Genomic DNA, 26438 nt, shown 5'->3' on the forward strand with positions numbered 1-26438 from the left:
CACATGATACAGGATCTCACCACATGATACAGAATCTCATCACATGATACAGGATCTCATCACATGATACAGAATCTCATCACATGATACAGGATCTCATCACATGATACAGAATCTCATCACATGATACAGAATCTCATCACATGATACAGGATCTCATCACATGATACAGGATCTCATCACATGATACAGGATCTCATCACATGATACAGGATCTCATCACATGATACGGAATCTCACCACATGATACAGAATCTCATCACATGATACAGAATCTCATCACATGATACAGAATCTCATCACATGATACAGAATCTCATCACATGATACAGAATCTCATCACATGATACAGAATCTCATCACACGATACAGAATCTCATCACATGATACATAATCTCATCACATGATACAGAATCTCATCACATGATACATGATCTCATCAAATGATACAGAATCTCATCACATGATACAGGATCTCATCACATGATACGGAATCTCACCACATGATACAGAATCTCATCACATGATACAGGATCTCATCACATGATATGGAATCTCACCACATGATACAGAATCTCATCACATGATACAGGATCTCATCACATGATACAGAATCTCATCACATGATACAGGATCTCATCACATGATACAGAATCTCATCACATGATACAGAATCTCAACACATGATACAGAATCTCATCACACGATACAGAATCTCATCACATGATACAGGATCTCATCACATGATACGGAATCTCACCACACGATACAGAATCTCATCACATGATACAGGATCTCATCACATGAATCTCATCACATGATACAGGATCTCATCACATGATACAGAATCTCATCACACGATACAGGATCTCATCACATGATACAGGATCTCATCACATGATACAGAATCTCATCACACGATACAGGATCTCATCACATGATACAGGATCTCACCACAAGATACAGAATCTCATCACATAATACAGGATCTCATCACATGATACAGGATCTCACCACATGATACAGGATCTCATCACATGATACAGAATCTCATCACATGATACAGGATCTCATCACATGATACGGAACCTCATCACATGATACAGAATCCTACCATATGATACAGAATCTTGTCACATGATACAGAATCTCATCACATGATACGGAATCCTACCATATGATACAGAATCTCGTCACATAATACAGAATCTCATCACATGATACAGAATCTCATCACATGATACGAAATCCTACCATATGATACAGAATCTCGTCACATAATACAGAACCTCATTACATCAGATGTAATCTCATCACGAGACGTAATCTCACCACATGATCTCATCATATGATCTCGTTATACCAAAATATTCTTTATTATGTCATGCAAAGCCTGCTAATGGTCCCATTCAGGTGGTTTCACCAGTCTGACTCTTTTGGCACACTCAGTTAATATTTTTTTTGTGAAATTAATAAGGAAACATCACTGCATAAACAAACAGGGGTTTTCAAAATGAATAAAATTGGTAATATGTGTCTATTTACATACATGAAAATAACTCACACATATTATTAAAGATGATACAAAATTACTATAATATTTGTTTGGAAATATACCAGATGATAAACCCACCCATATCTTTTGCAACTTTATTTAAAATATCAATGCATGCTCTTTCAAGGCCTATTAAGTTACAGGTATGTTTGACCTATGTTTTTTTCAAAGTTATCTCTCCTTGTAAACCAAAAGAAACATGATCTTATTCTGGAATAATTGATCTCTGTGTGAAACAGTACTAAATTTTAAGTATTTTCTATATTTCCTTTTAACCTTTTGACTGTTTAGTGAAACTCCTTTGAACCATGTATGTTTTGAATCAAATGAAATATTCATTTCAGTAAATATCTGCATTATCTGGTATCTGGTCCCATTCAGGTGGTTGGGGGGGGGGGGGGGGAGGAGGACAACACATTCCCTCTCTGTCCCACTCTAAATTACCTCACCCCAGATAGAAAATGGTGTAATGCTTCACTTTATCATGGCCATGGTGAAGTGAACCCCCTTGCCCTATCATAAATTACCTCACCCAAGATAGTTATTTTAGTGTTTATTTGAATTAATAAGGCTGGTAAGAAAAAAAATGAGTGAAAAAAGTTAAAAGTGATATACCTCAATGTACTTCACTTGGGTTCATTTACCTGTGTTTTTACCTGTGTGATCTATTACCCGACATTTTGAATTACATTATGTATTTCTTCTATATTGATAAAATAACACAATACAGTCATACAAGAAACTGCTTTTACATACATTCAATAATATTACATTTCATAATAAACATTTCATTTCTGAAAACGCATTACTTATAATTTTACATTCTTCCTACACAATAGCTACAGTAATATGTAACACTGGTTAATAAAAGCCTTTCTATGTTGATATACACCACAGGGACAATCACATGATACAGTCCAGCACATAGTATGTTAAGCTCTCAATAAAATTCTTATCATTTCATTCCATATGATATGAGCCTCTAATGCAGGCTATCACAGGTGAACTCATCTGAAATCCTTCTAACAACATTTCAAAAGTGGGTACTAGGATACATGCACTCAAAGTGGGCTTTTACAGGGCATTGAAATACTTTAAGTTGTTAAGTTCTTCTGCACAATAAGAAAAATAGGTAGGCCTATTACTAGACATGGATAAGTATAAATGATTTTACAAACAACTGACAAGTATAAAATTGAAGATACAGTTTTTAGGTCATCTGACTGAAGGATCTGATGACCTATTGCAATTGCCTTTTGTCCGGCGTTGTCTAGCATCTGTCGTAAATATTTTCAACTTCTCCTTAAGTTCTACATATCTCATTGAGCTGAAACTTACCTGAAATGATTGTGACATGATCCTGACCAAAGTTTGTTAATTTCGGGTTGGTCCAAAATCCAACATGGCCGCCATGACCGCCATCTTGAAAGCACATTTTCGACTTCTTCTCAAGTTCAAAATTTGAACTCTTGTAATTTATGACAGATGACCGTTAAGGCCCATGGGCCTCTTGTTTGATGTAAACAGTCATGGGTAGATGATTGATCCCTTCAAATCCTGCCAAAAAAGCTTACAGAATGGTGATGACAAAGTTTGATACAAATTACATACAGTACAGCAAATCCTCCGAATATTGATAGAGCCTAGCTGTTCATGGCCACATTCACAATACAGTGATTAGTTTTCTACTAGGAAATGTAATGAGTTATCAAGTAACAAGTTTCTTATCTGCCTTAGATATAGGCCTTCTTTGATGGGTCACTGATCACATATGAATTCACATGTGTGTTTGTACACTTGGATTGTTCCTTCCAACAGCCCCACCCACACATCACCGTTAGATTGCAGAGCAAGTGATCGTGGTGGAGCACAGTGCTCGGTCACCAAAACTTTCAGTGGCTTACAAGAGAGATCTAACAGTTGCACAGTCTTAGAGTAAAACTCTGCAATGAGCAAAAGGTTGTGTGGGTTGAATGCCATACTAGTAATCCAGAATTTTTCTGTCAGTTCTGGCATCCTTTCTTCAGCAGCCACCGTAGCTCCGTGAGAAACATACCGTAGTTTTAGATTGAACTTGCCGTCCAACATCACCAAATGGCTTCTATTTGGATTTCTGTTCGTTGCATTAACAACAACCACTGTTCTGCTATTGTTATCAATGGCTATCCCATCAGAAATAAAGAACAAGTCTTCATTGTGTCTGTCTTTCTGAATCTGTGCCAGTTTCTTCCCCTCTTTGTTGTACCTCACCAATTCTGTAGTAGAGTTAGGTTCTACCAGCCAGGATTGTTTGTTTGTTAGCATAACTAAGATGTCCCCATTGTGTGTTGCACAGATGGAGCAAGGTTTCAACATCCCCATATCAATCAGTGGAGATGCAATTGGTTCAAATAAGTCTTGTCCATCTTGTACTTGTCTGATGATATTTTCTGTTGTGGAAGTTACCAAGACTTTGCTGGACTCGGGTACCACTGTGATGTCAAGAATTGGTGAACAGCAGTGTATGTATTTCTTGATTCTACCGCCCATGGTCATTTGTTTTGGTTTGTTGTCATTGTGACATTTTACCCAGCAGTATCCTTCTGCCGTTGGCTTCATGGCACGTACAGTTTGAGGAAGCTTGAAGGAATGTTTGTGGGTCAGATTTACATTATATTGGAGACGTTGAGGATTCTCTGTAGACTTAAGTTTTGTTTCTGAGTCAGTAGAATCAGTTTCACATGAGTTGATTTCAATGGCTTCCTCTGCTCCATCCCAAAACAGTTCATCTGTATCAAAACTGTCGAGCGCAGAAAAATTGTCATTGTTGTTCCCCAACAAAGGAATAGAAATGACATTTTCTGAATTGAATGTTGATGGAGACTCCAGCTTATGTTGTGTAATGTTCCTGAAAAGTGTCTCACTAAGAGCCCCGAAAGAACCAAGTGCAAATCTTGATGCTTTGGGGAAATCCAGTTGTTCTATTTGGGGAACTTTCATCTTCAATCCATGTTCCACAACTTCCAAATCGCTTGGCAAATTCTCTAATTTTTCCACTTCTCCTCTAAAAGTTTGGATTTCTTGAATTTGTGAAATTGATGTTTCCTTGGCTTGATCAAATTCCTTCAACATGTAAGCATTTTTCTTGTCCAGTTCTGTCACAGCAATTTCTGTTAAATCATCAATCGATCGTTTGATTTGATCTCGTCTAGCCAGAAGTTCTGCCTTTCCTGCATTAACTTGATCTATTTCAGTTTGATGTAATTCCATGAGGTCCTTGACATCCTTTTCTAGTTTGATAAAACTTGGGTTTTCCATTGAAGCTTGTAGTTTGCTCTTAATGTTTGAGGCTTCTGTCTCAAACGAGTGGAGTGTATGTCCAGTATGATCTTCTTCTATACATGATTCACACACAGCATAGTTGCAACTTTGACTAACACATACCATGATCTTGTTCTTTCCCCTGTGGACCTGACAAGCCATAATGTGTCCTTTTCAGAATCTGCTTTGAAACTATAGCATTTCGTGTCTGTTAGAGTTATATTTGGGTCACTATTGCACAGGGGATAATAATAGAGGTGGAAAAACCCGATTATCATATGTCTTGCATAGTTAGCTTACAGTCGTAACTTACACAGAAGTCAGTGTCCTATAATGTTTTAAATAGGAAATATTTCAGGATATTAGGAAATGTATAGAAAGCTATGATAATGTAATCTGAGTTACATAATTTTGAAATTAATTTAAATCACATTTGACTCAATCTAAAGCATTCAATATCTTGTTTGTAAATTTTAACTGTTGGTTATGTGGTCAATAATGGATGATGTGTATTTAAACTTATCCTTGCTTTAACTTCCTGGTGTAGTATGATAGTGAAGCCCATGGTAAAGTGAACCCCTACTCCCCATGGTAAAGTAAACCCCCACTCCCCATGGTAAACCCCCACTCCCCATGGTAAAGTGAACCCCCACTCCCCATGGTAAAGTGAAGCCCCACTCCCCATGGTAAACCCCCACTCCCCATGGTAAAGTGAACCCCCACTCCCCATGGTAAAGTGAATCCCCATTCACCATGGTAAAGTGAACCCCCACTCCCCATGGTAAAGTGAACCCCCACTCCCCATGGTAAAGTGAAGCCACTTTATATTTTGATTTTAATTGCTGTTTCTTCACTTAATGTTTTATCAGTTTTCTTAATTATGATCTTCAATACATAATAAAACAAAAAAAAACAGGATAGGGAAAGGAAATGGTTCACTTCACCACTGCCTTGGTAAAGTGAAGCATTTTTCTTCAGTTCACACTGATTCAATCATATAAACAGATAAATAAAAAAATATATATCTGGGGTTGAGATATTAAGGGTGGGGCTTGGGGGAGGTGGGGGTCACTTCATCATAGCCATGATAAAGTGAAGCTCTACACCATTTTCTTACCAATTAACTTTTTTTCACCAATTTATTTTGCAATTCACACTTATTTAATCATATAAACACATAAATATGTCTGGGGTGAGAAAAGTTAGGGTGAGGCAGGGGAAGTTCTCTTCAGATGAAGTGACATGGGCATGGTGAAGTGAGCCCTCCTGCCCCACCCTAAATTACCTCACCCCAGTCTTATTTTTTTTTATTTATGTGTTTATATTACTGATTCGGGATGAATTGCCAAAACATTTGTGAAAAAAAGAGAATTAGTAAGAAAATAGTGAAATGCTTCACTTTACCATGGCCCAGCTCCACCCTAAATGTCCACACCCTTGTTATTTTTCAGTTTTATTATGTTTTGAGGAACTTGATTAATCGACGTGATAAGAAATTAAATGCAGAAACATTGATTGAAAACAAAATATAAAATGGCTTCACTTTACTATTGGGGGAGTGTTTCACCATTATGGTATTTTGACGTTGGTTCATTTGCCCATGCTACACCGGTGTGCTTATGTCAATAGCCAGAGGAACTTGGGTTAAAGATGGATTCCCCTTGATTTTGAAAATAAAAACAAATTGCATTTTCAACTTGGTTTGTGGGAAAACAATACATTATTGATGCACTAGAAGCTGATATATATCTACAAGTTTAAATGAAAGGTTTTCTGCTTATAATGGTAATACTCTTGAACAGTATTTTGTAATATCAAAGTTTACTGTATACATATCAACTTTCTTCCACACCTGATAACTAAGCTTCTCAATTACAGCATGACAAGAAGTCTAATAAATTCTAAGAAATAGACATCATGATACGAGATGCTGTCCATTCAGTAAATTTAGTTTAGAATTGAATACAGTGATAAACTTTCATGATCATAAAATTTGCAATTTGAAAATTGCCTGGAAAGAATGTTCGATTACGATATGGAAAATTGTATTATGATATGTCCTGGAAATTGACTTTGGTAAGATTTGTCTCTTTAACTAATAATAATCCATTACTTACTCTTAAGGAACCAAGGCTGGTGTCAGTACCAGTGGAGGGAACACTACGACAGAAAGAAGTTCGATTCTGTTGGATCCAGAAGTTCCACAATGGTGGTGGTCAGGATGTATGGGCCATGGACACTGTCCAAGTGTTTCCTGTCACTCCTCAAGGCCTTGGACGTAACAGGGACAAAATTGTACAATTTGGTATCAATATGGGATGTGCCACAAGTCCCAACTCTAACAGGTAGGGTTCTTTTATTGTCCCTAACTTTTACTGGTTAGATATTGAAGTATGTATATGAAGCCCTTTTGGTAGAATCTGTACAGTTTCACCCCAAATTAGTACTTTTTTAGTGCATTTTTGATTTATGTATAATTCCTTAACTTTTGTTCCGTATTGAAATGAAATTTGTACACTACTATCAAATATGCAACTTCAAGTAGTTGACTAGTATTTTGTCAAACTGGGCCTTGTATGGTCACCACAATCTGTCTTCCTCTTTTCATATGTATATTTGCTGACTGAGGGTATGCTATATATGTGTATTTGCTGATTGAGGGTATGCTATATATGTAGATTTGCTGACTGAGGGTATGCTGTATATGTAGATTTGCTGATTGAGGGTATGTTGTATATGTATATTTGATGACTGAGGGTCTGCTGTATATGTGTATATGCTGACTGAGGGTGTGCTGTATATGTGTATTTGCTGACTGAGGGTATGCTGTATATGTATATTTGCTGACTGAGGGTATGCTGTATATGTGTATTTGCTGACTGAGGGTATGCTGTATATGTGTATTTGCTGACTGAGGGTATGCTGTATATGTGTATTTGCTGACTGAGGGTATGTTGTATATGTGTATATGCTGACTGAGGGTATGCTGTATATGTATATTTGCTGACTGAGGGTGTATAATTATATGCCCTTTAAACTCATTGACTTATGAGAAGACAAAGTAATTTAGTAAGAGCATTTTTACCTAATTGATTGAATGAAAGGACCTTTAAACTTCTTAGCAGAGTAGTTATGCACAATTCCTTACTGGTTCCTTTTCTTTAAAGGACAAATTCTTTGATCTTTAAACTTAGACTTATGTTGAGATTCTTGTCCAAATTGTTAATTATTCCTTTGTTTTCCTGAGCACAAAACTTTCTGTCCTACATGGTTTTAGCCATGATTGTATAAATACATATTACATACCTGATTTGGACTTCTGACCTGAGATGTTTTTCCTATTGGCACTAGACAATTATGTCATTTTCATGACTTTTGACCTCTGACCTGAGACATGTTTCCTATTGACAGTATAGGTATGTTATTTGCCTTTGACCTCTGATTAAAGATAAGTTTCCAATCAACTGTAGATCTAAATAGATGTATGTGTTATTTGTCTGACTTTTAGGCTATGACATGTAAAGTGTTTCCTACTTGGTGTTATTAGTTTGACCTTTAACCTACAACCTGCAGTAAGTTTATTTGTCTTACTTTAAACCAATAATTTGTTATGCATTTCTTGTCAACAGAGTAGCTATGCAGTATTCCACAGACTTGGGACAGACTTGGCATAACCTCCAAACACCATGTTTACAGGGCAGTTGTCAAGGCAACTATCAGCCTGTTGTCTCTACATTCTCCTCAGATGACTACCCAAGGTACAATCAAAATTGGTCCAGAGTATTTTGGAAAAAAGTAATACTGATGAAATTTTAGATTGTTGTGTTTCATATTGTTGTGCTTATGTCTATAGAACTTTTTGACTATTCCTTGTTTATATATAGATGTGGAGCAAAAAAACAATTTCTTATGATATACTTATATAATTATAATTCTGAATTTGACGCTGAGTTATCAAATAACATTTACCACACCCATAACAAAATCTGATGCTGAATAATAAGATTTTACTTATTGTGTCAATACTGTCTCTCATTTCTGCCCACTATCATGTGTTCATCGGTACAAAATGAACTGTCTCATCTTTTAAACTATAGCTTGCTATTATCAGCACTAAATTTGAGATGGGTTTCCCTGACCAAAAAAGTGGCCAAGCTGGACACTGGAAATCGACCATGAATATTGGGATAGCATAAAATTGTTACTGAAAGTATAAAACACATGTACAATCAATAACGAAATTGATGTTTTTATTATGATTCCCATTTAAAGATATCATCATACATATTCTCAAATCTAACACATTTAAATGTATCAGTGATTTGTTTGGATGGTCAATAGCTGTTTGTCCTTCAGCTGGAAGCAAGTTACGATGCCAGTGCCTTATGCTGCCATGGTACCACATGTAAGGTTTCGCTGGATTCAGACACTAGATGGAGCTGCTCCAAACTGGGCTATCGACAATGGTGAGACAAAGACAAGATTAGTTTGATTAAAGTACAAACCATTAGATGTCAGATCAGCAGATATTGAGTTATGTTAGAGAGTGTTCCATAATTGTCCAGCCTTCTCTGGCAAGAAAATAATACATACATGCATGTAAAGAAGTTTCGATTGACTTAGTAAAGTTCTCTTCACTATATTGTAGGATTTTGTGGGGTTCTATTATCAACTTTCCCCCAGGATAACATAAAATCCTCAAAAAAAATAATAATTACTTTTAAAGTAAAATAATGAAAAGAGATGAAGCTGAAGTCTATCCTACAGTTTACATGCTAATTAATTCTGGCAAATAATTAATTGAACCATCAAAAATACAAAAACAAAACCTTTACAGTAATTATACAACATTTATATACCATATTTATCCAGCAATAACCTGATCCCAGAAAGGATATTTTAGATAAATGTGTTCTATTGCTGTTCAGTAACATTATAAACAAAATGGTATTTCATTTCATTTATAAGCTCACCACTTGACTTTGAAGTATACATGTATGTTGTCCTCCTGGGTTCCTAAATAAGATCAATATGGTTTATGTTTCTATATTGATTTAAGAAGTGTACATGAAATATCAAAATTGGAATACAGGAAATGAAAAAACATAAAATTATTCAAAATTCATCGTGCTGTCAAAGAAATAAACTTGATAACAGGTAGAAGTACATTTTTATATCGTTATCTTTAATTGGTGTTAATTCATCTATCAGTGCAGAGGTGTTGATTAGTAGTTTTGTCTTACTGCAGTGTATATAGGTGACTGTCCTGAGGGTTGTCAAGGCCATGGGATGTGCACAGATGGCACATGTAGGTGAGTTTTAATTTACCACACTTTGTCATATTAAACCATTGTATTACACTTTAGACTGTAAGACTTGGGGTTGAAACATTTGAAACACAGACCAGTTGACTTTATAAATTCATTCTTTGAAAAGTCTCTTTTACTCAAAATTGTGCAAATATACTTAGTTGTGTAAGTGAGTACATGTATCAGTATTCTGGGAAATAATTCTAGTTGTGGTCTTTTGATTTTGAGCCAAATCGGTAAAAACAGAATGGCTGACAGGTGGCCATCTTGGGTTTGACAGTTAAAGATTATTTTTACTATTTCTTGAGAGGAATTACCAAATTTTATATAATTATTTGGGTACAAAAAAGAGGAAAGAAGAGAAAAGGATGGGAAAGATCCAATTTACAAAGAACAAAATTGATAAAGACCATACAATGATGAAGGCCAAGATCCCAATGGGATCTCCTCAGTCAACAGACATTCTCCCTGTCTGTTTATCTAAAAATGCTTGTTCTGTAAAATTACTTTACTTTTATGAAAATCTAAAATGAAAATTCATTTATAAACTATTTTATTGATACTAGGCTTCAAAGAAACTACTGCCATTTTCACTGATTGGTGAATGAAATTTATATGTTAAACTTATAGAGATGACTTAAGACATACACTGTAATTTGTCAAAAATTGTTCCCAGATGTGACTTTGGCTATGCTGGACCTACTTGTGAGGAGACAGTTGTCCCAAACCCCACAGAGCTAATGGAAAACTTTGCTGACCAGGCTGTTCTCTCCTCCTCCAGCTCTATAGCTGTCAAAGGAGGAGAACTTAGTTATGTATGTGGAGTTCTGTCATCAGAGAAGGCCTTAGTATTCAATCAAGATGGTCCAAGGGAGATAATCACCTCCGAGTTTAACACAACACAGAACAGGTGATTTTATGTGAATTTTAGTTGCCATGAAATGTTTTCAGCTTACATATATTTGAGTTGTTATTTCCCTTGCTAGATGGATAGGAGCACAATTTTATCTCAATGTCTTTTCTACAGATAAAAAATATTTTTTAATCCATAAGAGCTCAATATTAACCAGAAACCGTACCAATCAGGTAGATGGTCACCAGTATTTATCTGCCTTATTGCAATGTCATGATTTTAATTGCTCCTAAAATTTTCTTCATCACTTTTTTTTTTTAATTGTATATTTCAGTTACTAGATATCATGTAAAATACGGAAAGTGTTTGTGTTTTAACATAGCTTTGGGTTCTGGAGAATGTCTGCATGGTTGCAGCCTCAGATCTAGACACTCCATCAGACAATATCCGTGTATAGCTGTTCTTCGTCTTAGGGACTTTATGATAAATCCAATTTTACACTGTTGTAATATCAAATAAACGCTTGATAGGAAAACCCCACACTATGTACAGCTCATACTTATTTATTTGTGTAATCAAACTTTATCATGATAATCCTGGCATGGACTTCAATTCATATCAAGCTTCACAAACACCTGTGACTATTTAAAAACAGGGCAATATGTAAAAAACAGAAAATTATGTGTTTTATTGTTCTATTAATTTTGAGATTGATAAATGTACTACATTCAGAAACTTTCTTAAAGAGTCTTTTTGAGAACATAATTGTTGACACTAAAACAAATTTTTGAAGGATAGTGTTGGTGCCACATGTAATGTCAGATCTGCCCTTTGCATCAACTGGTATTATATATAAGGCAACTATGACTATCTTATAAGTGTTATATCTTGTGAAGTACAGAGAAACTGATATATTACAGATACCTACAGTTCTATATCCGGGTTGGGAGTCAGTCTGTGACATCCCAATGTCCTCCCTCTGACCGAGAATCAGAGTCTGTCCTGCTAGACTACAGTTGTAATGGAGGAATTTCCTGGCATCTTCTTAAAGTGTTCCGTCCCACTGACTTCAGCTCGCCAAAGTAAGTTCCCTACTTTTCCAAAGTCTCTCATCCCTCCAACTTCAGATCACCAAAAGTGAGCCTTTACCTTCTCAAAGTCTCTCATCCCTCTAACTTCAGATCACCAAAAGTAAGTTCCCTTCCTTCGCAAAGTCTCTCATTTCTTTGCCAACAGTTCACCGACATAAGTCCCTTAAATTATTAAATGTTAAATGATTTAGGTACAAAATTTATTGGCACATTTTATATATAGAAGGAATAATGTAGAATTATATAAAACTTTGGTGCAAATTGACAGCATGCCTTGCATAATAATTATCAAGTAGAATTATTTACTGATATCCTGTGTTAGGTCAGACATGGTCATGTTACCAGAGGGAGCCCGAGGAACAGGCTGTCGGTTCCGCTGGTGGCAGCCAGAACACTCGGGACACGGAAGAGATGTATGGGCCATCGACAGTCTGAGTCTCAATAGTCATCTGTTTAATACCCTCACCATGGAGATGAAAGATGCTGCTAATGACACCACGCCTCTCATAGCCAATTTTGGCAAAATCTCTGACGGCTACTGTGATAAAAGGAGATCTATCAGGTTTGATTTGTTTATTAGGTAACATAACTTTATCATTAATTACAAAAAAAAGTGATGTGATTTCATTGAAAAATATTAAATACATGGTATGCAAATAATGTTCACTTTATATTCAATAAAAAATATATCACAACTGTAAATCACTTAGATTTTGTTAATACAATCAACTTTATCATACAAACTTAATACTTGAGACATATTTTAGAATGTATTTTTTGGTTACTGCTGATCTAAATGACTTTAAATTCACAAGTTATGAGCTGTAAGAGAACTGGGCTCTACAAGATATCAATAACTGTATCAACGTGGATAACATCCAGAATTATTTTCAAACTTAATCGCAAGGGATTCAAGATTGACTCTCCCTGCGTATTCTGTGAAAACAAATTCCATGTGAAATATAAATCATTTTCAGTATCTAATCTGTAGTACATTTCAGAATTATATGAATAACCTACTGTAGCAATATTTCTATCAAAATTTACTTTTACCATATATTTTGTAGTTTTTTAGCATTTTAGTATGAAAATAGAAAGTTTTAAGTATAAATCAATGTTATTTTAAGTTTTTATGATCCACGTGAGGATGGAGACCAGCGATTTTTGATGACCAGATCGATGCATGTGGGACCATCTTATATCATCCAGTTTGACCTTGTGATGGGTTGCCACATCATGTACAGTGATGACATTGACAATGACCTCTACCTCGAGTACTCTGCAGATCATGGCCTTAGTTGGGGGCTTGTCACTGCCCCCTGTCTGCCCCCTAAAGCTTGTGATGTCTTCACAGAGGGCACAATTTACAAACCTTCTAAGTACACAGCTTGGACACAAGTCACTGTGCCACTTCCTCCTGCCACATGGTAGGTTGGCTTTCGGTTTTTTGTCAGCACATATTTTTCCTAGATAAGGAAAATCAGCAGTATTTCATTTCTTTAACCAAAGCTAGCGATGGATAATAATAATAGTTTCGGGTGAACTTGATTCTGATGTGTCATTCTCTGCATGTAGTTGGCACTTTGTCTATCTCTCCTGTGCACAAATAGCACACAATTGAGTCACTGTGCTTCAGTAAGATAATTCAGGCCAGAATCAGTTTTACCTTTGGATTAAAGTCTTTTTCATGGCTTATTCATTCAGTATTTCACATTTTTTTTTAAAAAGTTCAGTTTTTTGTTTTATGTCAGGGGCCCAGTGACTAAATTCCGCCTGCGCCAGCCCGACTGGAGCCCAACAGATTCATGGGGAGTGTCCAGACTTTACATTGGTCAGCAGTGTCCAGCCATGTGTAATGGACATGGTCAGTGTACCGATGGAGTCTGTAGGTAAACATCACATCTTTAGACATAAAGGAGCTTGATGTATCTGCCTATAAATGGAATCTTCGTACACTGACACACAGAATAGAAGTAAAGGTAGACAATGGATTAATACTCATAAAAGGTCCTCTTTTAGATGTCATCTGAAAGATAATTAATTAGAACTTTGAAAATTGTTTGTGAAAGATCTTTAGTATAGAGGGAATAATACTCATTTTGATATTGTAGGTGCGAGGAAGGCTTCCTTGGGGAGGACTGTCATACTAAGGAAGCTTGGCAATCTTCCATGCAGGCAGACTTTGGAATACGATACGAGCCTGACAGTGACTTTTCAAGCATCCTTGGAGGAGAGGTGATAAACGGCAGGAAAGGATGTGGAACTCTCTTGTCAGGAGAGTCTCTTTATTTCTCAGGAGTAAGTGGTGTTAAAGCCTTTTATCTGTTCTGTAAAGTATTGTTATTTTCTGTAAATTTCCACACTGTTTAATGATACTTGACTTCAAATACTAATCATGAAAAGCTTAGCTAGATGATAAGATCAAACAGATCATTTCAAAACACAAACTACCATATTGAACTTTTCTACAATAAGTCGAGGGAGCCAACATGTTACTTCAAAGTAAGGAGCAGGCTTAATAAAGAACAATAATATCGCTATTGTTGGTAACTTTATTACTAAAGTGTAATTGATATTGTAAGGCTTGTTACTGGCTATAAGGTTACATGTACATAATAGAAATGTTAGAACTTACACGTAAAATGTGATATATCAGTTTTATGTCGCCTTCTGTTTAAACAGTCAAAATTGTAATGATTTTGCATATTGAACTTAAACCTGTATTAATTTATTTAACCAAATCTTAAATACAGTGTATTTATCATGTAATACACATGCACCAACAGCAATAAATCAAAGATTTGTCATTATCCAGTAATAAGCCCACTTCATATTTTGAATGGGGGTTTATTGTGTTGGTTTCTGAGGCTTATTGTAGGATAGTTATAATCTATACATGTATAAATGAAAACTTTATTCTCTCTTTGTGGTTATCCATCTTATCCGTCAACAGAATGGTGTTCGAGAGCTACGAACAAAAGACTTTGACACAAGCGAGAGTGATTATCTCCAGTTCTACCTCAGGATAGGTGGTGACCTACCTGATTGTTCAGGGTCCGAAACACGACAGGAAGGGGTGGTTCTCCAGTTCTCAAATAATGGGGGCACTACCTGGGAACAGTTGATGGAACTAGTGCCAGCAGAATACAGAAATCCTAAGTATGTAACATAGCTGTTATAGTTATGTTGTCTGTATTGTTTAAACTACACTTATTTCATAAACTGTCTTCAATAGTGATGTTTGGCTGAGCTCCATTAGATTAATTTTCTAAAAATTACTGAATTTCTGACACTTAGATAGAATATGAAATATTAGCTGTCGATCAATGTTTAAATTGTTAATTCTGATTACAAGTCATAATTTGTTACCACAGGTTTGTACATACTGTATTACCACCCGAAGCACGGTCACCCAACACCCAGTTCCGCTGGTGGCAAGGCTCACACTCTGGGGGAGGAAAGGACCAATGGGCCATTGACGAGATCATGCTTGGTAGTTATGACCACATGACAAAGATGGAGGATAACTTTAATGTGAATATATTACACAATGTTTATTGGTTGGATTTATGACAAAATGGTGTTCAGTTTCAAAAATATACAAAAATATATAAACATCAAAACGGACTGAACAATCTACCGATAGTCACAGAAGACTGTATGTAAATTCAGAGTTTTAGAAAAGAAGTTATTCCTTGGAACTTTACAATCAATTCATATTTCAAATGATAACATTAAAGTGAGGTGCTATGTTTATCAGGTGTCACTAAAATAAGGTTTTATTTCTTAAGTATTAAATGATTTAACGATTATTACCCGGGAAATAGTGTGATGAAGCCCCAATTGTAAAATCTATGATCATAAAAGAATGGAAGATTCTTCATTTAATCTTATCAGATCAAAGTGTCTTTTTTTCCCTCACTGATATGATACAGGTCTATGAACTTTAGAAGACATCTTCACTTAACTATGTTTTTATCCTTTGACAAAGTATTGATGTTGAAATATTATGAAAAAATAAATCAACTTCCGAAGATTACAATCAACAAGAAGTTAAAGGTTATATTGTCAGTTTGTATGAGTTAACTTGTAACATGGCTTTTGCTTGGTTATAGAGACTGCCTAGGTTTGTAACATTGCATTTGGTTGGTTCAGGATCATCTTGATGTGCTGGACTCGAATATGTGGTCAACCGTGACGGAAGGTGTGTTGGGGAAATACTGCCAGGCACGTGACCCTGCCCTCATTCTAGCCAATCAGGAGAATGATAAATTTGCCATCACTAAGGACCTTGACCTTCAGACAGGAGATATTGTACAGTTTAGGGTAAGTTTTGTTTTGGAAATGGGGAACTGTTTTGTTTTCTTCTTTCATTGCTATTTTTGTCAGTCCTTACTACTCTTCAATTGATTTTAAGTTTTTGTTTTCTTACACGACAGACTAGAAATAAAACCAGATCATATAAGTTGAAATAGATATGTTCTGTCCTTGATTCTAGATCATTGTAGTCTGTGGTGACCTGTTCTGCACTTGTTTCTGGATCATTGTAGTCTGTAGTAACCTGTTCTGCCCTTGTTTCTAGATCATTGTAGTCTGTAGTAACCTGTTCTGCCCTTGTTTCTAGATCATTGTAGTCTGTAGTGACCTGTTCTGTCCTTGTTTCCAGATCAATGTAGGTTGTAGTAACCTTTTCCGTCTGGATCACCCAGTCCTGTTACAGTATAGCCATGACGGTGGCCAGAACTGGCGCCTTCTCTCTGAGCCATGTTACCAAGAGATGGACTGTAGTGAACACACTGAGGGTACAATCTACTACTCTGGTCCCCATGGTTACTGGCAGACCATTGTCATACCTATCACACAGGCAGTTGCAATGCAGTAAGTTTGTATCTAGTTACAATAGGTGAAACAAACAAATAACCTGTGTAGTAAATCAGTGGGATTAGACATAGAAATACTGCATTTGTTTGTATTTCTACTGAAACTTCCATAGATGTGCCAGGGCTAATAACCAGGCATATACTTATTACCCCAAAGACACAGCATTTCACCTTCTCATTAGCCAATTAAAATGGTTCTCATTGTTGATTTTTTAAAATTTGTGTATTTATTACATAATTAGATGTATCATAGGCACCATATTATTTTAATGGTGATGCTACATAATATTGATGGGGTTTTTTTCCCCTCAAACATACTCAACAGTCTATCCCAGTTTTGTTCCCTAATACATGTGGATGTTTGAGATTAAAATTTTTACTTATTTTCACATTGAAAAATTTCAATCCGACTTTTAATCAAGTTTGTTATATATTCCACTTTAATTCTTGTAGCTTTGTTTATTGAAGTTAATTATGTCTTTGATGTCAGTAATATGAATTAAGTGATATTTTGTGTACAGTGTCAGAATTTTAGGAACAAATTCCTGTCAGATAGAATAGGTACATAGAGGAATATACTATATAACTTATAGTTACAGATAACTTCAATGTATATCCTCATTTCTTAGTACGCTATTTTTCTTTTATCTGTCTGTTACAGTCCAGTTCTCTTCCGCTGGTGGCAGCCTGGAGGATATGCCCACAGTTTTGCTCTAAATGATGTATCTATAGGTCCGCCCTGCCCAGAGAACTGTCACAGAGAGGGGCTGTGTACTAATAGTACAACCTGTATTTGTAACGAAGGATTCCTGGGTAGGTTGACTGCCATTTCTATGTGTTTGATACACACCCACCTCTGCTACCTTCACCTCTGAAATCTGTGTGTATAACCTCCCTCAGGGTATGAAAACTTCCTGTGTTTGTGTATTCTTTTATTAACTTTTAAAGATTTATCTCCCCTGCTTTAATGGGGAGAAAGCCTTTCAGACTGATTTATCACGTCAGAATTGTGTGATAATTTTTACCTGTAAATAACTCCTGGATACTGTGCTATTGATATTAAGATAACTATTGAAAAGAATAGATATTAATTTGAATTCTTTGTTTCAGAGCCAGATTGCCGATCACCTGGCGAGACACCTCATGGTCTGCTGGACTGGTTTGACAACCATCACAAACCTCGAAAAATCTGGAGGAGGATTATGGGAGGAAAGCTCGGCCTGGGATGTGGAGTAGTTGATTATGGGAATGCTTTGTTCTTCAATGATGAAGGTACACGAGAGGCTGTAACGGCACCTCTCAACACTACTTTCCTCAGGTAAGAAAGTTTTACCTCTCATCATAAGATTTTCAGTGTAGAATGTCACTACTCAACACTGAATCTTTTAAAAATTATTGTCTCTCAGCAAAATGTTTATAGTTAAAACATCACCTCTAGATACAATAATGGTACTTGCTTATTGAGGCTCATTGAGGTAAGAAACAAATCATATGTCAGCATAAAGCTTTAAGGGTGGGCGAATGATGCTGTGGTTAATGTACTCACCTTCCACCTTAGTGTCCAGGATTCAATCCCTGGAATAGACGTGTAAAGGTATGGGAACATTTGCCAAACACATAGGTTTGCCTGTATACTGCAGTTTCCTCCCACTGTAAGACCCTCGCACACTTCCTTCTAGGCCTAAAAGAATAATAAATGTAAGGTGAAAGCTTTTATCATTCTAAGGTAGGAAATTTATTATCCCAATATTTGTCAGCATGGTATTCTTCTCCTCCAATTAAGGTTTTAGTATGTAAGCTGAAGCAATGATGAATTTTACAAATCTTACATACAAACATGTGATTGATACTTCTTCTTTCCATCTATAACATGGTTTAAGTAAGTATAAAGGGTTTTTCTGCTTTTATTTTACTAACAGAATGCTTCAGTTTTCAATTCGTATTGGAAGTGATGGTAGTTCTCCACAATGTCACCAGCCTAACAGCCGTAACGAGGGTGTGGTGGTGGCCTACTCCACAGATAATGAGATCACATGGCACACATTGAAGGTTGTTGAACCTCGTATCTACAACGGCAGTACAGAAATGCTCACAATATCCCTGCCGCCAGAGGCCAAAACAGAGGCCACCATCTTTAAATGGTGGCAGCCTTTGGGCTATGGAGGTAAAGATAAGAGTCTTTACATGTATTGTTTTGAAAGGGGCTCTATTCCATGGACATTTTTCAAATATAAAACATGAGAAATTTGAAAATTGTGTATTTGCAAAAAATAACCTACCTTTCTTTTTGTTTAACTGCCAGTAATGTATGACAAATATTTATAAAGCAGTAATGCATCATGAATTTGTCTTATATTCATCAACTTTGAAATTTTGTTCAGTTTTTTATTTGATTGTTTATACCCATTTTCATTGCAAGGTTTACCAAGGGCTGAATGGGGTCTGGACAGTGTTATTGTGGGTGTGAATGAGACAAATTCTGAAGGTTTTGATGATGACTTCCATTCCATGACCCCTGACCCCCAGAAATGGATGCTGACAGAAAGTGCCATCCCTAGAATCACTTGTCACTCTCAGGGAAATGCCCTGGAATTTAGTCGAGATAAAGGTAAAAAACAATGTTAAAGAGTCAGTTTGCAACTCACGTGGTTCATTAAAGAATGAAAAGTTTCCCTCACAAATTGAAGCATTGCCCTGTCATGGATGACTTTGAATCGTTACATATCCAGTAAAACATAATAAATAAGGGAATGGACCATCAACATCTAGATTCCATGGTTTATCGTGTTCTGCACTTGTCGTCACTTTTCAGCCATCATCAGAACAACATTGGTACAGCATAGCAGGTTACTTTGGTCAGCATGATAATTTCTTTCTTTCTCACTATATTATCGTGACATCGAAAGTCTAATCTGAAATAATGAGACATGTGAAAATAAGATGTCCTTTACAGTCAGGATGTGAAATTTTAATTCATTCAAAATATCATTCAGTCATTTTAAAAGAAAACAAAAATTTTGACACATGAAAATTATCATCAATCATCAATCTATCCTGTAGGTATCCTTCAAAAATTTCTGCCACATGTGACGAAAGATCATTAATTCACTGATTATAATTCTTTCCATAGGACTGAGGTTTGCTGTAACACACGACTTCCGTGTGACACCCTCCATGTTTCTGCAGTTTGACATTGCTATGGCCTGCGACTCACTGTATGGGACAATCTACGGTACACTCTACAGCGTAGAGCTGGAGTACTCGGTAGATATGGGACAGGCATGGCGGCCAGTAGTGGAGGAATGTACACCACCTAACTTTGAGTGCTCTGGCTATCACTTGTCCAGCGAGTATGTTTCTGACCAGCACCGCAACTGGACAAGAGTATCTGTTTACCTACCTCCGGGTGCTGTGTAAGTCTTGTGGGCATGAATACCTTACACAACATATATTCGGTAAAAGTGAGGAAAAATTTGACTAGCTGTGAGTGATAGAAAACTGAACTTGTTATTCTATTTGCAATCCGTTTACCACAAAGTCTCCAGCTACAAAGGCCATGTATGGTCAATGATTGACCACAGATCTTATTATAATAATCTAAAGAAATGATATTGCATTTCTGTGCAGTGATTTACACTTAATATTCATACCTAATTACCTTAATATGAAGTTAACACAATATCTACACAAAAACTGACCATAGAACTATTGATCTTTCATGCTTCTGTTTTCAATTATTGTAGCTTAAAGAAATATTAAATTTTAAGCACATTTCCTTATACAAATTCCTCACATGAAATGATTGTTATTCAAAGTGGAAAGTCTAAAAGACCCATTTGTGGTGTCTCTGAATTTTAAAATTGAAGGAAAGTTAAAATGACTCGTTTGAGTTGATCCCTATCTCTGTATTTTTAGGTGTATGGAGTGACTGGGTATGTTGTTTAGGGCTCATATTTAGCATTGTGCATGGTTGTATGTTTAGATCACCAGCAACTCGATTCCGATGGATGCAGCACACCTCGTCCCAGCGTGGTAATGTATGGGCATTAGACAATGTGTACCTTGGAGACGGTTGTCCATGGCTGTGTTCTGGTCAGGGCTACTGTAGAAACAAAACTTGTGTGTAAGTGTCACCATGTTGTATAAGTATTGCCATGCTGTGCAAGTACATGTGTGATTAAAGATTAGCTTTGCCCCTTCATTATAGTGGAGAGATATATATATTCTTTTTCTATGGATTCACTGCAGTGTTATTTGTATGTCACTGTGACCTATATTTAAAACCTTGTTTAACAAAGCTTTCTCTGTGGTAAAACTTCAAATTAGGAAATAGGGTTTTTTGTTTGTTTTTCTAGAACTGTACATTACGAAGTCTTGACACTTAACATGTGTGTTCATCTGAAGAAGTACTTAACTGCTGTGCTATTTATAGATCACTTTGACCTATTTTGTACTTGGTGTTAGTGTGATACAAACAATGTGTTGACCTCAGATGTCATCTTTAGATATTATAACAGTATTTCACGATAAATGTTTTTTTTTTTTTTTTACCAAACATCCAGTGGGGATATGCATGTTACACACACATTTTTCGAGTTTTAGACAAACTTTAATGCCATGCATTAAAAAAGTCATCATCTATTCCATGCTTTGATTAAATTTTTTTTATCTTGTTTGTCTATAACTTTTAAAATAAGATCCAGCAATCTTCAGATTTATGTGAATATCTTAAAGCACTGCTTGGTTTCAGTCAGTTAGATTGAAGTGAATGGAAACTTACATATATTGTGAAAACATGCTATAAGTAATATTTAAAGTGACTTTTAAAATGTCTTATCTGAAAACCCCAGAGAAATGCACCTTAACAACATGCTTTAATTTGTAATAATTATTTGAATGTTCTGTAGATGTGATCCAGGATTTTCAGGTCCATATTGTGTACCAAGTACCCCTCTTCCCATGATACTGAGAGATGACTTCAACAGTCGTGATGTTAACACTGACAACTGGAGAGAAATATACGGAGGAGAAAATTTGGACATTTGTGGAAAACTTGTCAGCGGCCGATCTCTCACATTCCATAAAGTAAGCATTCCTGAATCATTAGTCACTCATAACATCTATTTCCAGATGAAGAATTTTGGTAAGTTATTATGTGTTCTATAGAATTGTCAACATTCACATTTAATTAATAAAAAAACACCTACAAAAATATCTGTATCTTTGAGTATATTATCTGTGGAATATCTCTATTGGATTCTGACTGACACTGAAGTAGAAAATTAGATTTTTCTTGAGGAAAATATACCAAATTGAATAAAGAAGTCCTGTTTTCAGGAAGTGATATCAAGGTGTCCATTGTTTTAATTATTTCTTAGTTTCACTCTTTTGGTATCTGTAACACTTGTGTCATAAATTAAGTTGCCGGCAGTTACAATTGCCACTTTGTACTTTGTCACACCTTGACTGGGCTTCCATAATCTATAACCAGGTTTTAAACAAAGAATCAACATTCATGGAATAGTGCATTGTTACCACCTAATGTATGTATAGAAGATCAGTTGGGAAACCAGGTGTTGATACTCTTCTTTCTTTTTATAGATCTACCATAGTCAACATAAGATTGTACTGCAGCTAATCACTAAACACATTGGTGCAAATAGTCCTCAAACTGGTCATTTGTCTGATGAAGGTGACCATGTAGTCATCCAAATGTTACACATAATTTTGATTGTGATAATAGATCTTCTATTCAATATCTTTTAACAACTTGAAGAGAATTTGTTAAGATAATCTAAAGATATTGTTGATTAATGTAACTTCTACAGGGAAATCTGAGAATGATAGTGAGTCGTGATATTGACACCAGTATGCTGAATACCATAGAGTTCTTCTTCAAATTTGGATGTAATGGAGAGGTGGTGGATTGGCCAAGGTCAGAGAGTGTCCTTCTCCAGTACAGTACCAATGGTGGAATCACCTGGAATCTCCTCAAGGAAATTCACTATCATAGTCACCAAGGAGCCAGGTATGTACACAAGGTCACTTATTCTCTGAAGAGGAATAGAAAATTAGAATAATCAGCACATGTTACCATGGAGACAGAAAGTATGCTTAATTATGGTATGTTTTTGTCTTTAATTACGGTAATCTTTTTGTCTTTATGGTGATTTTTTGTCTTAAGAATCAAAGAACTACTCCAAAGTAAACAATGTCAAATTGACCATCTTTAAAGTTAGCATGAAACACCTTCTCCTTTTACATCCATGAACCTAGCAATCAGTCAGTTTTTTTGTTTGGAACTGTTGAAATCGTTCTTATATCTTACTATAGATCTAAGATGTTGCCATGACACACAAACAGCTTTTGATTTTGTCAGTGGTTTTAGATAACAGTGCAGGTGAATGGGTCGCATCAGCCTCTTGTTAGCTGTTTAAACAAAAAAATTTTCTGAAAAAAATCTGTTTGTAGGTGGGATAAGACTTTAGTTGTTCGACATAGTTTGATTAATAAACAACACTGATACTTTATATATTCTACTGTTGTAGGTTTTTCAGCCTTGACCTGCCTTTCAAGGCAAGAAACAATGCCACTCGCATACGATTCTGGCAGCCAAAAAATGGAGGTAAAAAAGCTTTCTCTCGTTTTCACTGAATGGATGTTTTCTTATGTTATCATTTACTCTTTATTGAAAACTGGAAGCTTTTAAAAATGTTTTCATTTCAGTGGCTTTTTGAAAAACGCATTATCAGAAACATTTTTCATTTTTCACAAGGACACTAGAAGTTATAATCAACAGCTTACCTATGCGATCATTTTCTTTGACATAAAGTTCATACAATATTTCACAGCTTTAAAATGTTTTATATGTTTCAGGTACAATGAGATCTATCTGGGCTGTAGATAATCTGTTTATCGGCAGGATGATGATGAACCCAAGCTCGTTAACAGACAGTTTTGACTCACAGCCTCTTTCCGATGTTTGGCTGTTTGTCAATGATGGAGAGGTTGGCAGTTATTGTCAACACAAAACCAGGTGCACACTTGTTTAATTCATTTTAGCTTGTTCACCATACTTAATGCAGTGTTATAAACTTGATCTATTTTACAATGTACAACAATTATAAAGCATGTTGTTGGTGTATATTAATTTACATTAATCAATCTAATTGCCTGAATTGGAAGCATACAAGGAGTCTTACTGTGGAAGGTAACTGGAGAACCTGGGGAAAACCCAAATGATCATGCAAGTGATTCAATACCTAAGTGAAAATCGAGTGCATTACCAAAATTAAAAGCATCACCTAACAAACAAGTGTTCCAGTAAATATTATGTGAAATAATTTCTTATGTATAAAAAAATTATGACAAGCCTTAAACACTATTTCTTTAAAACTGTACAAGCTGCTATATCCAGGAAGAAGTGATTATCAGATAATTTCCAGTCTGCTCTGCCCTGAGATATGAGATGATATTTTTTATGCAGAAGTGACACCGTTTCTGCAGGACAGTCTGCTTTGGTGTTCAAACGTGGCCCAGATTCTGGAGAACACTATGTTTTAACTAGGGACATGGATGTTGGACCAATGTCTGTCCTACAGTTTGATGTGAGTACTGGTGAATTTATTATTGTAGAAAAAATCCACTGTAACAAACAAATTTCAAACTGTCCCATAATTTCTGGGCCAAATTAAACTTGCACACTTAAATTTTAATAGCTTCAACAATGATTACTGCCAAAAATCTAGATATTGAATAACTTCTACAAAACCATCAAGCATGATGTTTATCATATTCATCCTGGAGTTAAATGGATTTAAATTAAACATAAGGTGTTCTCAAGCAGATCTTACTGATTCACAACAGTACCATGCAGTGTTATAAAACTTTGAATATTACACTAAAGAAACACTTATATTCAATTCATAGAAAGTCAGGAAATACTTGTACTAATTATACAATGATCTTCAATTAATTTCCAGATCAATGTTGGCTGTGAAGCTGAGTCTACAGATAGATACCCTGTCCGTCTTGAGTACTCACCCAATGGAGGGAAAACCTGGCATTTACTGGTGCCAAACTGTGCTGAAGTGTCGTCTGCTCGCTGTTTCGATGTTACCCTTCACCCGTCTGTTTACTATGGTGGCACCTCCAGCTCCTGGCGTCGTATTATTGTCACTCTTGATTCTCTTCACACGTGTGGGTTAGTTGAGACATATTTCGTAGAAGCCATAAATAGTTATACAACTGGAGTCAGTGCTGGAAAACATGGCTGAATTGGCTATGGATGATTTTGAACTTTTTGATTTTATTTTTGTTCTTTGTGAATAGAGTATAAATAATTCTAAAAATAGATAAAGTGATAAATCATACATATATGTAGACTTTGTAAATATTTCTAGTATTTTCTTGGGATGAAGATGTCACATGTCTACAGCTATTTATTAAAGTTTCATCTCTAAGAGCTTAAAATATCATAAAAGAAGTTGCTCTTGTTTTTACAAGGTCACTAAGATTCCGATGGTACCAGGGATTCATTCCAGATGAGGACTATGGCCCTGAGTGGGCCATTGATAATGTGTTCATTGGTATGGCCTGTATGGACAACTGTTTGGGACATGGAGAATGTTCCAACACCATGATGTGTACTTGTGATCAAGGATACCAAGGTGACAGTTGTCATCCAGCCAGTCAGCTTCCTGAATATCTTCGAGATGACTTTTCCCAAACAGACTTCACATTTACTCAGAACGGAGGTGTCACTATACCGCATGGTCAGTCCATTATCACTAAAACTATTTCCGTAAGATTTGATATGTAGCATAGTCAATAGATGTTTTTTTATAATAAAATGATAAAAAGTACTTTATATAAACCTGCTCTCTCATTAGAAATAAATTTTCAAAGAGAAAAACGTGGTATTTGATGATTCCAATGCTCACTCAAACTTCTCCAAACAGTAGTAGAGGTAATCATTTTAACACCCTCATGCTTAAGTTGGTAATGATGCTTGATCTTAAACACAATTTGTATCATTAAATGGATTTTTATGATAATTGTAATGTAATTTCTAGTGAGCCATACTTTTCACCCTTTGACTTCTATATGGTCTTGTAAATAGTCCAGATATATTTATATAGTGCATACTAAAAAATGTTCTTGGACTTTATGTGTATAGATCAACCAGTAGATGAAACCAAGTGGTGGCTGTCCAGTGGTGGCCACATCAGTGATGAGTGTGGCCTCATCAATGTCAGGTGTGGCAGCAATGTTAGGTGTAACTCAGCAATGTCAGGTAGGTGATAGAGGTACATGTCAGGTAGGTGGTCAGCAATGTCAGGTAGGTGTGACTTTACCTCAGCAATGCCAGGTAGGTATAACTCTTACCTCATCAATGTCAGGTAGGTGTGACTTTTACCTCAGCAATGTCAGGTAGGTGTAACTCTTACC

The 26438-nt window shown here is 35.9% G+C and overlaps 1 protein-coding gene across 1 annotated transcript in view; it reads left to right on the forward strand.

The window, feature by feature from the left end:
* The window catches only part of LOC132545992 (reelin-like), a 63359-nt gene that overhangs the window by 17353 nt on the left and 19568 nt on the right, over nucleotides 1-26438 (forward strand). The window contains exons 12-39 of the mRNA XM_060209680.1: nucleotides 6980-7200; nucleotides 8485-8613; nucleotides 9212-9321; nucleotides 10104-10167; nucleotides 10841-11074; nucleotides 11938-12099; nucleotides 12431-12670; nucleotides 13236-13535; nucleotides 13860-13997; nucleotides 14220-14406; nucleotides 15062-15267; nucleotides 15483-15642; nucleotides 16264-16434; nucleotides 16775-16986; nucleotides 17650-17801; nucleotides 18099-18306; nucleotides 18908-19152; nucleotides 19408-19596; nucleotides 20119-20401; nucleotides 20971-21111; nucleotides 21896-22073; nucleotides 22817-23016; nucleotides 23537-23613; nucleotides 23865-24024; nucleotides 24475-24595; nucleotides 24971-25191; nucleotides 25494-25744; nucleotides 26176-26240. Coding sequence (XP_060065663.1) covers nucleotides 6980-7200; nucleotides 8485-8613; nucleotides 9212-9321; nucleotides 10104-10167; nucleotides 10841-11074; nucleotides 11938-12099; nucleotides 12431-12670; nucleotides 13236-13535; nucleotides 13860-13997; nucleotides 14220-14406; nucleotides 15062-15267; nucleotides 15483-15642; nucleotides 16264-16434; nucleotides 16775-16986; nucleotides 17650-17801; nucleotides 18099-18306; nucleotides 18908-19152; nucleotides 19408-19596; nucleotides 20119-20401; nucleotides 20971-21111; nucleotides 21896-22073; nucleotides 22817-23016; nucleotides 23537-23613; nucleotides 23865-24024; nucleotides 24475-24595; nucleotides 24971-25191; nucleotides 25494-25744; nucleotides 26176-26240 — 5025 coding nt within the window. The remainder of the gene's footprint in view (nucleotides 1-6979; nucleotides 7201-8484; nucleotides 8614-9211; nucleotides 9322-10103; nucleotides 10168-10840; nucleotides 11075-11937; nucleotides 12100-12430; nucleotides 12671-13235; nucleotides 13536-13859; nucleotides 13998-14219; nucleotides 14407-15061; nucleotides 15268-15482; nucleotides 15643-16263; nucleotides 16435-16774; nucleotides 16987-17649; nucleotides 17802-18098; nucleotides 18307-18907; nucleotides 19153-19407; nucleotides 19597-20118; nucleotides 20402-20970; nucleotides 21112-21895; nucleotides 22074-22816; nucleotides 23017-23536; nucleotides 23614-23864; nucleotides 24025-24474; nucleotides 24596-24970; nucleotides 25192-25493; nucleotides 25745-26175; nucleotides 26241-26438) is intronic.

The sequence above is a fragment of the Ylistrum balloti genome, unplaced genomic scaffold (assembly GCF_031769215.1).
Source record: "Ylistrum balloti isolate Yb309-2 unplaced genomic scaffold, AGI_CSIRO_Ybal_v1 Utg369872, whole genome shotgun sequence".
NCBI lineage: Eukaryota > Metazoa > Mollusca > Bivalvia > Pectinida > Pectinidae > Ylistrum > Ylistrum balloti.